Genomic DNA, 13,171 nt, shown 5'->3' on the forward strand with positions numbered 1-13,171 from the left:
GCATGCACTCTCCTTCTAAACATGAAGGAAATACTTCTTGCTGTTGCTGTTTGGATATCCATCGTGAGGATAGGACTGCATTTGTTAAGAACAATAAAAAAATAAAACAGTCAGTCATAGAAATAATTGTGAAGTGGTAAATGCCATCCCTGTAAGTGATTTTATCTTCTAAATACTAGACAGGATGAACAACCAAAATTAACTGCAGCATGGACAAGATGACATAGATGTCCAAAGGTGCTGAAGTTGTAACACTAAATAAAAAGCAGAATAATGATGACGCCTCAGTGATACAAAGACAAAAATAGAGAATTATTCTTTCAAGTGAAAAGGGTTTCAGAAAGACCAAGAACTCCACTTCCCACATTGAATTTATGGTATGATTTATCCTCTTAAAAGTTGTCAGAGATAAGGGAAATTTTTAAATTTGGACAGTAGGAGATGATGTTGGTTCTGCTAAACCCTGAGTCATCAACATGTATAGGAATCAAACTTGATTACTGATGGGTCTGTATCAAAAAAGTGCAGGTTAAGGGGAGGCTACGAGACTGAAAACATAACCCTGCATAATCCACAGAAATCTACAAAGTGAGAACGACCATCCAATTGCTGTTGTGAACAAACAAAGAGAAGATGAGAACTAGGAGAGAATGGAGATGTGAGAGGAAATTAAAGGAAAGTACATTTGCTAACAATGGTTGAGAAGGTCTAAAAGAATTAGTAATACAGGTTCTGAGATTTGGATGTGGACAGGCTTCAACAGAGACTTCAAAAAAGTGCAAGGGTCACCCTTTGAATGGCAGAAGTTCTGCCCAAATGGAATCAATGACCATGTAACTCCAGATAGCTGCTACAAATACATGTGTTCACTTGACTCAGATGTGAAGGAGGTGAATGATTTTGGAGAGAAAAACAGAGCCCCTCATGCTCCCCAACAAGGAACATACGAAAAGAGTTTCCATCACAAAGCAATACAAGAGAGTAAGCAGCGAAGGGGAACAGTAAAGCAAGAAAATGGAGAAAATGAGCAAAGCAGGGATGTGAGCACTGACACCCTTGGAATTTTTAGTTCAACAGGTGAAAGGTTTCAGCAACTCTAAAGGGGCAAAAAAGAACAGAGCAGTGAGAGGGGATGATGAAAGAGAGAGAAATCACATAATTAGTCATTATTATCCTTCTGAAGAAATTGGTGAGATCCTGTGCAGAGAGAGACAGAGCAAAGAAGACTTGAGGCATGAATCAAATGTAGCCAAGAGGCAGTGGGAACCACAGATGTTCCCATTTCAGCTGATATCGTTAGATTGCACAATACTAATGTAGTTTATTCCGAGACTGAAAAGCAAAGAATACAGGTAAAGTATTCAAAGTTAAATTACAAATGCATTCTTGGAGTAAGGGAACTTTCATGAAACCTAGAACTTGATTTATTTAAAAAAAAAAGAAAAAGATTACCATATAAATGAAATATATATATTCTGGAAGTATGCAAATGCAGATGGCAATTGTTCTTACCACATAGGGAGCCCTCTCCTGTGAGCTTGCTTTCCTCCATAGTTTAGCAATCTGCTTCACTCTTGTAGCCCAGTCTGCAACCAAAAAAATGTGTTAATACACAAGGCTTTGATAAGCCTATTTTAGATTATTTCAAATCAAGATGCATAAACTGCTGCAAAATATTCAACCTGATTCAGTAAAACCACTCACCTGGGAATTCTTCCTTCAGGTTAGGGAAGTTGATGTTTGTATAGAGAACAGGTGCTACAGTTGCCATTTCACCCAAAGCTTCTTCTTTTTCCCACTTCAGAGTGCTTCTTTGGGCATTGGACATTGTATCCCCTTCACCTTCCAAAGGCGGAGCAGCTGGTGCCCACGAGCTGTTGGGATCACTCACCATTGGATTGAAGGCTGGATTCTTATCCCTGACAAGTCACAAAAGGGGGTTGCTTTATAAAAACAACAAAACTACAAACAATCCTCAATTAGCAAAGTACTCATCCTGTTTGCTGTTTCAAAAGGCTGCAAGAATACAGAAGTTTTGGTGGTGGCTGTCAAGAACTAATAATATCACAGTATCAGTCACAACACCACCCTCCAAGGGTTGTTGTTACTAACACTTTTTTCAATACTAAGTACACTAAATAGTAAATATTTTTTTTTATTTGCCAACTTGACTTACCTGGTGTCAGGATATGGCTGCTGTGTAATGGGAGAGAAGGTGCCCAAACCACCTCCAGCAGCCAGAGCTGTATGAGGGAGATGAGGGCTGGGGCCAATCAGACCATTCATAAGGGGCACTCTTGGAAATGCATTCTCTCCTGGAAAGAAGAAGTTTAAATTACTGTTTCAAAGGGTGACTACTTCTAAGGGAGAAGTGGAAGTTTTCATTGAGAAGAAAATGTCTCACCTAATGCAAAAACTAATTGCTTTAAAATTTTATAGCAATGTCCTTACATTTTTTTAGCAGATTTTAAATCAGTTTAAATTGCTTCCCTACAAGCTTAAGGGATTCTTTCCTAATGCATCACATCCCTGCAGAGAATTTTTTCTTCCCTAATTTTTTTTTTAAATGGATTTCCAAAACTTTCACAGTAGTCCACGCTATGACACTGCACTTTATATTGAGATATATTCTTAAAAGCTAATGGTCTTCCTGTCTGTTACACCAGATCCAAGCAGCAAGCATGGAGAATGGTTTTCAGTCCTTGCAGGATTATCATTAGCCACCTGAATTAAACATCTCCTCTTCTGAGACTCCTGAGCAGTGTACCAAAGTAAGTCTCATTATCTACTAACTCCCTAATTTGTAACCAATGAAACAGATAACTCTACTCAAATGAGCATTAGCATTTTCTAATTAAATGTCCAGTCTAGCAGTACGAAGCCAGAAAATTTTATTTATTTGATTACAGTCTTAGAAATGTGGCACAGGCAGATTCATCCCAGCAGATGGTATTTGCAGATGTTACTACACAGAATTAGCACTGGCCTCTGGATCCCTGTCATTTAAGTGAAATTATAACTGTTGCCCCAGTACTTCCTTAAAAGCACAGAAGTAGCTCAGGAATTAGATGCATCTGTAGGATGACACTGTATCATTCTGTCATGCTTTAGGAGATTGTTTCTGATCTATAGGTTACATGTGCTATGCAGCAAGTACACCAAACTTAAGAAAATGTGCTTTATTATAGCTGGTAAACAGAGAGTATACAGCAACTGTGAAGACCTGGAGGGACAGTCAGGCCTCTGGTTTGCACTGTGGGATCACATGTGAGAAGGCAGCACTCATTTGATTTGAAGTTGCTGAAACTTGATGCAAGCTTCCCAATTACTGCAGCATTTATCTCACAGAAACATGTGGATCATGACACTGTAACGGAACCAAATCGTAAATCTAAAACTTTGTAATCGTGGCAGTTCCCACAGGGAGGAGTTGAACAATCTTACAGAGCTCAAATGCTGAAGTTATCTCCAAGTACTCAAGTAACTGGGAAACAGGCAATGATATCTATATTATCTTTTGCTTTAAATCACCTCATTATATGCTTTAAACTCTCTCCCTTCTAAGAGTTTTTGAAGTCTTTCCTTTTTATGGAAATTAATCCAACTAGGAAACCAATCACTTTTCTTCTTATGATTAATTCACTGGTGAAATCAATCTTCATATTACTTTTTGTAGTACCAGTATAACAGAATGGGCACTCTTTACATGAGCTCAGAGGTCATGTCTGACAAGAAAAGGAGCATATGTGATTATCCTCATACATACTGCTTAAAAAAATGTCTCAACTGGCAATAACAATAAATAAAATCAACTTGTCCCTTGCTTTCAATATCAGAGCAAGAATATGCTGTATCAACTCACAACAATTTTAGTAGTAATGAGAAAAATAAATTATAATCTCCAAGATACATTTCAAAATTATTTAGCCTTCTCTCTAACAGGACTAGCTAATATGTTAAACTGCATACTTACAGGAAATTAAGATTCAGTAAATTAGTGTTATACAGACTCTTGCCTTACCCTTGAGAAGGTACTCAAAAGTAATTAAAGAGTGAAGTGAGAACACATGCTTTATCACAGACTAATTTCAAAACCACAGAAGTGTCAGCTAAGATAAAACCATCGATATGCCAGAAAAATCTCAAATATCTGTCCTTATCTATTAGCAATATTTATGTGGATTTTAACCACATACCCCCTTCAGAACAGGTTTAGAGTAACAGTTCACAAATTCACAATGGCAAGTTCCACAATTTAGCAACAGCAGAAACAAGGCTGTGTCCTACTCCCATGGCAGCATTTAAACAACTCTGCTGAGCAGGCTGCTCTTCATACAAGTACCAGAGGAACATACCTTGGCTGTGCAGAGGCATCAGCTGGGGTGGAGGCGGGGGCTGTGGCAGAGGAGGCTGTGTGGCTGCTGGACTTAACACAGCTGTGAACAGATCTTCAACATCCTTTCCTCCCAGCTCTGAAAAAATGTTGTGCATGAGTTGCTGGCATTGCTTATGAACTGTGTTTTATAAAAGACAGTGAAGACTGGGATACATACCTGGGATTTTGTACAGTTTACCAAGAATAGCACCTGGACAAAGTAAAGACAACACAGAATAAGTAATCACCAAAAGAACCAATAAAAGTAATTGTGCAGACAAGTCCAAATAGGCATGTTACAATACAGAGATGAGTCACTTGGTGGGGAGGAAAAAAGATTATTTCTACTAAAGTTCTCCAGAAGACCAAGATTAAGGACAAAAAAATTACCATCTGTGACCATTTTGTCTAGTTCTGGGCTGAGGATTCCATCCAACTGCTCTTCACTCAGTGGCCGTGAGTTCTGGTTGACATTTGGCTGAGGCAGAGAAGAAGGATCATCAGAGATGGGACCAATATCCAATCCAGCTGAAGGAAGAAAGAATATTAAATTAGACATGAATAGTGAAATTTATTGGTATAGAGTAACGAGAATAAACCCTTCTTTTACCCCCTAGAGCTGAGCTATCAACTAAACCAGGACTTGCTAAGATCTGAATGGTAAGGCAAAACAAAACATTCATTAGAAAAAGTAAACAAAACTAAGCACTATTTATCTCCAGTTTATTGCATTGTTTGAGGAATGTTAATTGAATATAATGCAACTGGAAGAATGGGAAATAAGACTTCTGAGTTTAGGTACAGCATGGGTTTGAGTGTATTGTTTTCAGTACATAGTTCCACTATAACTGTTTTTCACATTTTAAAAACAATCACACCAATATTAAACATGGTTCATCCTCGTGTACCTTAAGGTTCACTCCAAATGTTCTTCACTTCAAATATTACGTTAAATATCTACTGAAATGCTGCTGAAATTTAGCCAGTATAAAACAAGTTGTAGAAGTTTTTATTTCAAAAAACAACTCCAGAATATTATGGGTTACATCAAAGTGATTTGTTGGTACTAAGAAAACATAACTTACTATGTAAGTTTCCTAACATCCTTTACAAGTCAATAAATCTCCCAAATGAGAAAAATCTGGGAGGGAAAAAAAATAAGAACTACCTCCTTCAGCATTTAAAATATATTTCTGTAATAGATACCAAATAAACTCAAATTTAAAATAATGAAACATGCCTTTCTACTTATTGTCAACCTGTGTTTTACGTAAGGTGATGAACCATTACCCAGTGGAAGCAAAAGGATTGATGCTGGCTGCTTTATTCATGCTTTAATATACTCATATTGACAAAAATGCTTTTAATTCACAAAATATACCACTATGATAAAAACTACACACTACTATAGGAAGTAATATCAACAGTGGCAGCAAGGAAATGCATGGGTTTGTATCATGGAACACAGAAACTCAGGAAGGTTTTTAAAAGCTGTAAGCAAAACTCTTGAAGGCGGAGTGCAGAGTTTGAAGGTCGTGTTAGACTCGAACACCACAGAGTGGAAAATGAAAGCATGAATTAGTGACACAGTAAAGGAGAAAGGAGTACTAGTTTCTACACATGCAGTTCTTTCAGCTAAAACCACTAGAAAAGAGGGCTACTGCTAACCATGGATCATCCATTGTTTAGATTCTTACCAAATGGGGAGGGTGAGTTCTCAACCTGGAAAGTGCATAAATCAAGACCTACAGGACCCAAACCAGATAAAATGGATGATTACAACACGAAAACAAAAAAAAAGTAAAGAAAAAGCTGCATGCTGAAAAAAGCTATGCAGGTATGAGAGACAACAGCAGCTACATTTTATTCTCTCTTAAGCAGCAAAGCAAAGAGCCAAGTAAAACAAAATGCTGACAAGGTTGGGGATCTTTTTTTTGGTAGGACACAACAAAATCATTCCAAACCAAGGTATTCTTAAGATATGAAAATTATATCTGAAATGACCTAGAGCTTAACCTGTCGATACAGTACAACAAATACATCTATAATAAAGAGAGGAAAAAAAAAGAAAGCAAATACTGGAGAGACCTTCTAAATGTACATACCTGAATGATCTCCAGACTTTACCAAGTCATCAGAAAGTATTCCAAGAATATCATCATCAGTATTTAAGACCTCAGAAAGATCTGCTAAAGGGTCGTCGGTGCTACCTGTGTGAGACGCAACAAAGAAAATTAAGCAGTCGTGGCATTTCTACACAACCCTGGTGATGCCCCTGAGCTTGAGCTGGAAACCCAAACCCAGGTTTGCCAGGCTGCAAGGGCCTGTCAGAGATTGAAAAGGTTAACATTTACGCATTCTAGGATCGCCAGGGGGCTTTTGCGGGCTGGGAAGAGGCAGCGGGGCCCATCCCCCTGTGTCTGCCATGAGATACAAGGTGTTCTGGAAGTATGTAATAACTCATAACTTCTTTGAGTGTGGGGGCTTCCCTCCCCCAGCCCCAACGGACCAAGAACACCACTTCAACTAACAGACATGGAAGCTGCAACTACCAGGTTTCATCGCTGGACCCTGTGGGCCATGACTCTTTCCACCTTTATCCTTTCTTTCCCTTTCTCTCCCTTATGCATTTCCTTAAGTGTTATCCTTATGCTCTAATGATTGCTATACTGCTGTTGATGAGAGATACAGATGATAATACCAAAAATGCCAACATACCTTTTTACACCTTTGAAACAAAACTGTTCTAAAATAAACCCTACATATATATATTTACAAACACTGATTATTCAGTGTTGTTTTCACCCAAGGGATTTATTAATAAGAACCTGGGTTCCTCTCCACTTTCTGGGGCGGGTCACAACACCCTCCCTCATGTGAAGCCACCTTCACATGCTTACAATTGGTTAGTATTTTTAAAAGTGATGATGTAACCAATCATGTTCAAGAAAGACTGGATGATTTTAGAGGAAAAAAAAATCCCAAGACCTACTGAGAACATGCAACCTCTAAGACACAAAGGCTTATGAATGTAAAAGTCAACAAATAGGTTTTATAAAGGACACTTTTCACAGTAAATCAACAAAGAAATTTTTTTTAAAGGTAAATCAGTTACTTCTTCTACAACCAGTCTCTTTCTTAAGACAGAAGCAACTAGTTACTGCAATCTGATCTAAGAGTAAGAGGCAAGAATAAATAAATGGAAATTGAAGATGCTATTTTTAAGATCAGAAGAAATCCTGAAGAAGTGAGAACAGCCAGAGCAAGAAATGTTGTGTTTGTTTGCCATGTAGGAAGAACTGGCCCAGTCTAGCAATAAACTCTTTAATATTAAATAATAAATTCTGGATAAGACTATCTTCTTGACCTCCAATTCATTAGAGAGAAATTACTCTGCATGGCCCATCTGGTTTTATTAACTAGTTGTTTAAGACTATTACAGATGTGCAACATTTGCAAAAATTGTTTGACAAATAAATGAAAGATGAAAAAAATATTTTTCAGAAAAACTGCAGACTATCATGACTACCTGATCAATCATTGCCAGACCAAGGAAACATGATGAGATGGTAAATACACATATAACTAAACAGAAAAAGGGGATTAAAACAAATCATAAAATGTACAATGTGGAAAACAAATACATGGCCAGGTTGAAGAGAGACCAGAAAGTCAACACACACATTTCACACATACACAGACGCCCTTCCCACTGTTACAATCCAACTGCCCCAGGAAAGTACATAGCTTAATTCAGAGCCTGCTGCCAAGGATTTACTTGTATCATGAGGCTACTTTCCAAGCTGCTAAATTTAACAGTGAATTAGAAACTCCTTCTGCTGTTTTTCAGAGACAACCCTCTTCCCTTCTTCCACTACGAAGCCAAAATGAAAATTATTCCTCTTCACTTTACTATTCCTATTCTTCACTTTTATCCACTTTTATCCTTTGCAATGCAGACAAGGCGATTCAATCCTAATTAAATAATTTTTTTTGCCGCTCAGTGAGGTGGATCAAAGTGCCACTGCAGACCAATCCATCTAAATGTACATACAGAATACGGCTCCTGTTGATATCAGTAAAACTATTAAAAAGTGCCTCAAAACCACATCACTTTGCAGGCACAGTTATTTTTTGTACCTGATAAAAAGTACTGTTAAATGTAAGGTTTTAAACAGAACCTAGTTGCTGGGGTTTTGGTGGGTTGGTTGGATTTTTTCTTTGATTTATGTTAGGCTTGTTTAGGGTTTTTTTAGATACTTGTTTTCCTTCTGGCAATTTGGTCCAATTATGCAAGTAACTAACTAACACCAGGCACCAGAAGGTGATGTAATGACTTCAGCTGGAGGTAGGCAAAGGATTGGCTTTAACCCTTTAACTTTCCTGAATTTCTACTTGAAGGCAGGTGAGTATCAGGGCCCCTATGAAGGAAGCATCAAGACTGTATTAGAAACCTTTAATTCTTCTGTACTATTTTATGTGATGGTGCTTTTCTCCACAGCCTTTAGTCATGTGCTTGGGAACAGTCCCTAAACACTCAGCTTCTCATTTGAACATAAATATATAAGTAGCTGAAAAGAGCTCAGGTGGAAAGACATAACAGAGGAGTTTACCCCCCCATGGCTACAAACTGGCCATGAATAAATTCAGGCTTCAAATTAGAGGGCCTCTAACTATTAAGGCAATCAGATTCCGTAATGGACTTCTGATGAGATGAGTAGGCTGGAAAAAAGCAATCTGCTTTCAAAATGGACCTCGTTAAATCTATAAAAAGGCAGAGTGTTGGTGACAGCAGAGGGCCAGAGTCTATGATCCACAAGTCTCACATAAGACATCTAATCTAAAGCATATTTGTACATTTTTTTCTTCTATTTTTAGGTTGTTTTAATTCCATGTGTGCTAAATATTATCTTGGAAACAATGAAATCACTTGAGTCAGCTGCTTCAGATCAGAATCAATAGCTGGTTGACATCTGCTGCCAAACAAATAGCTCAATACTGCTCATTAATTTGACTCTTTCAGAATGGAGATGAAAGCAGAGACAAAGCAAAAAGGAAAATAATTTGCTTGTAATGCTGGATCTCTAAGAGAGCACAGTTCTACTGCTACCTTGTGATCCTGGTCTCTCCAATGCATTTACTCTTATTTATTCATTAAGTTCTAAAATAATAAAAATGCCTCTCCCAAGGCTGCAGCCACCCTAAGATGTTTTATCAGGCAGTAATGTATCCAGTTATAAAATGTCCCAGCAGCACTTGAATCAGCTGCAGAGACCCAGACAACTCCTCTCCTTTTGTCTGGGAAGAATTTCTTTAGCCTTCTCTGGAGGCCCCACTTGAACAAATGACTTTTTCAGCATCCACAGTAAAAATTACACTAAATTTGAGCTATTTCAAGAAAAAGGGAAGTTCACATTGCCAGAGCCTTCACAGAACACACCTCACCAAGTGGCCTCTTTTTCATCAGGGACATGCAAGTCAGGAAACTCAAGAGAGAGTCCTCAGAATGCAACAGATCCAAATCAATACCTTCTACTTCATCCACGAAGAAAAGCCAGGGAGACCCTGGAGATCTGGTGCTTGTGTTCTCAGTGAGCAAACCTTTGCACTCTGCTCCAGCACTGCCTTGGAAATGATTTTAAGGGTTGGTGCCATGCAGGATACAGTGCACAGTGTGCCACACGTTATAAAACCACAGGAAAGGTGGGTCTTGTAACTGAGAACGCAAACAGCAACCTCTCTGCCAGACAGAAATCAGGGCTGGGAGCCTAAAACTCACTTCAGCCACAGTCGCTAGAAAATAACAATAAACAAAGGACTCCAAAACCCCTCTTCTGAACAGCTCTGCCAATCCCCATCACTACTGCAGGCTTGGCTACTGGAAAACAGCAAAAGCTTCAGCTACCATTAACCAAGCTGTAAGATTAAATAAATCACAGAATGTGTCCCTGGAATGCTCTGTCAGCTCGTGAGCAGACTGATCACTGCACCTAATCCTGGGATTACACAAGTGGAGTCTCCAGGAGAAGAATGTTTTCCTTCTGGAAAAGACCTATGCAATTAAGGAAGGACTCTCAGGAGTCAGCAATCCTTGTGAGAAATGGCACTGTAGGAAAACAGCATAGTCAGTGACAACACAGTCCTACACCCTCCCAGTGCAGCGAACAAAGCAGTTCATGATGTTCCTGCTCCACAGCCAGGTCTGGGTGGAAACAATGAAAACATCACAGGTGCCCTGGGACACTGTTCTCATCTCCAGCTCTGCAATTCCAGCCAGAAGGGAGCTCAGCAATCAGCCAACTTACCAGGGTCTCCACCACCACACAGAATGAATCTGTCTCTCACACGTGTGGATACTACTGTGGAAATAACCGTGTGCCACAAAGTCACAGGGAAAGAGTTAAGAAAAATTGCCCTGGAACTGGTCAATACTGGCAGATGACTTCACCCACTGGTGCTCCCACTACAACAAACAGCTCCATCTGGACACAATTCTGGCTGGAAATCTGAACAGTTGTGAGACAATTGTTGAGAACATTCCTATGGCCAGAAAGCACTGGTCTTTGAGTCTCTCATATGTCAAATGGGAAAAACAGTAGGCTATCTACTAAAATCATTGCTAGTGATTTATTTATTAATAGCCATTTCATTATTATTTATTTCTGAATAAAAGGAGGAGGAAATTACAAAGTTTTTCAACTCTGCTTATTTACAAAGAACTCTCAAACTTCGGAAAAATAGAACATTAAATTAACATCAACTTCAAGAATTTCTAAACCACTATATACTACCTTAGCACATTAATACATTAGTGACTTCAATCTTGCAGTTGGATAGGCCAGCAAGGACCTCTAAAGTTGTATTTCTCTGGCTTCAAAAGAATGCTGGGGTGGGAAAAAGTCATTGTGAGCCTATCTTCTTGTAGTACTGGAACTAAGGAAATACAGACTGTGAAACACTCCATTTCCAGCAGCTTCCCCTTCAGGGGAAGTTAACTTTTGCATTCTCTATTACAACCATATTAGAATCAATGTTAAATTATAATATAGCCTTTTACTTCTCATTTAGCAGATTTTCACTGAGTAACAATCAAAATAAGTGACCTTTCTTCAAATGACTCTCTGGACAGGGGAAGCTGTATCAATGTGTACAAACATTTTTAGATGGAAAAGCTTTGAGGATGAGCTGAAACACAAGCCACAAATTAACTAATTCACACAAGAAATAGTAATAGTTTTTAAAAATAAAAAGACACCTCTAGCTAACAGCATATACTACAAGACACAGGGAAAAAATAATTTGGAGGAGACCATAAGGTTTTAATTACTCTTTTGTGTGACGCTGCCCTTTCAGCAGCACTTTACAACCCTCTGGCTATTTGCAAAACTCTCAGCAGTAACTTCAGTAAGGTTTTGCAAAAGCAAAAGATTGCCTAGGGGCTACAAACTGTACCTGGAAAGGGCACTCATGTTCAGAAAGGACATGGTGAACCAAAAACTCCGAGGAGACTGGCAACCTAAAATAACCTAAAACATTAAAGAAAAGTCGGATGATATTCATCCAACTAATATTCACTAGACTACTAAAAATATCTTTTCATTAGAGTATCTATGTCTTCTTCTATAACAGATCTGTATTCTTATTCTTACACAGAATTAATTTTCATGGACTTTATACACATGGATGTTACAGTCAAGGAGCTGCAGATTTGTATTAAGTGCCAATTGTGCCATCCACTGATCTTTCTGAAACAGCTGGAGCCCTCAAGCTGAATATCACTGATTATCAGTGTAACTTAACCTCACAAGGACAGTTCCTATACAGAATGTTGAAAAACACATCAGATAAACGCTGTGAGAAAAGTGGAAAAGAGAGTGGAAAAGCTCCAGTCACAACAATAAAATCAAACTTGTGAATTATCACTAACTCTAGCTTTGTATACCTTGAGGTCCCAGTTTTGCCTGAGCTGGAGTGGAGGTTGAGCTAAGAAGGGGGTCAGATGAAGGATCCAGGAAATTGGTGGTCAGATTTGCTTTACATGAAAGTGATTCTTCAGGTAAATTATCCAGGCTCATCCTGTTCTGTCTGCTGGTATCTAGTAGGTCTTTCCCAAAGAAAGCTTCCTGTAAAGAAGACAAAATGATTCAATGTGGGAAGAACACTGTACCTATTGAAAAAGTTGGGTAAATGACAAAGTTAACATTAAAAGGCAATTATAAAAACACAGCCTCAGTCCCATGAGCCTTCCAGCATGGCAGTATTTCTTCCAGGCTATCAGGAGTGGCTACAACTTAACTAAGGTAGCTACATTACTAATGTTTTATGATTAAATTCACACCTTAAATTATATAGAAAAACTCTAGTCTTCTTACACATGTGGCACAGACAGTGTACCAGCACAGTGTTATTATATATCACAATTTGGTAAGTGTTTAAAACATTTCTCCTGGCACAAAAAGGACAGCTGAAGAAGGTGAACACTGCTGGGCACCTGGATCAAGAAGGTAATGAAAAACGTGCACGCACCCTGTGATCCCAATTCAAGAACAACCAAACCCTGCATTTCACTTAGCACAAAATCCCCCTCGTGTAACTGCAGTAACAAAACACCTGAAGATGTTTAACTTACATTAGTAGCTTTTAAAATATTACATAAGCCATCACTCATCCAGGCCTGAACACTCAGTAATTTGACAACAACCTATCAAATTTTCTAGTCAATTTTTATTCATTATATAACAACTTTTTCTGTTTTCAGGTAGTCGATAAACCTTTGATTTAAGCTACAGCTCTAAA

General features: G+C 38.5%; 1 protein-coding gene across 1 annotated transcript in view; it reads right to left on the reverse strand.

The window, feature by feature from the left end:
* The window catches only part of KMT2C (lysine methyltransferase 2C), a 197,678-nt gene that overhangs the window by 40,229 nt on the left and 144,278 nt on the right, over nt 1-13,171 (reverse strand). The window contains exons 22-29 of the mRNA XM_017826505.1: nt 12,318-12,498; nt 6,481-6,585; nt 4,766-4,903; nt 4,554-4,586; nt 4,356-4,472; nt 2,177-2,315; nt 1,705-1,919; nt 1,513-1,586 (exon numbers count right to left, since the gene is read on the reverse strand). Of these exons, the coding sequence (XP_017681994.1) occupies nt 1,513-1,586; nt 1,705-1,919; nt 2,177-2,315; nt 4,356-4,472; nt 4,554-4,586; nt 4,766-4,903; nt 6,481-6,585; nt 12,318-12,498 (1,002 nt within the window). The remainder of the gene's footprint in view (nt 1-1,512; nt 1,587-1,704; nt 1,920-2,176; nt 2,316-4,355; nt 4,473-4,553; nt 4,587-4,765; nt 4,904-6,480; nt 6,586-12,317; nt 12,499-13,171) is intronic.

The sequence above is a fragment of the Lepidothrix coronata genome, unplaced genomic scaffold, assembly GCF_001604755.1.
Source record: "Lepidothrix coronata isolate B3197 unplaced genomic scaffold, Lepidothrix_coronata-1.0 Scaffold128, whole genome shotgun sequence".
Classification (NCBI taxonomy): Eukaryota; Metazoa; Chordata; class Aves; order Passeriformes; family Pipridae; genus Lepidothrix; species Lepidothrix coronata.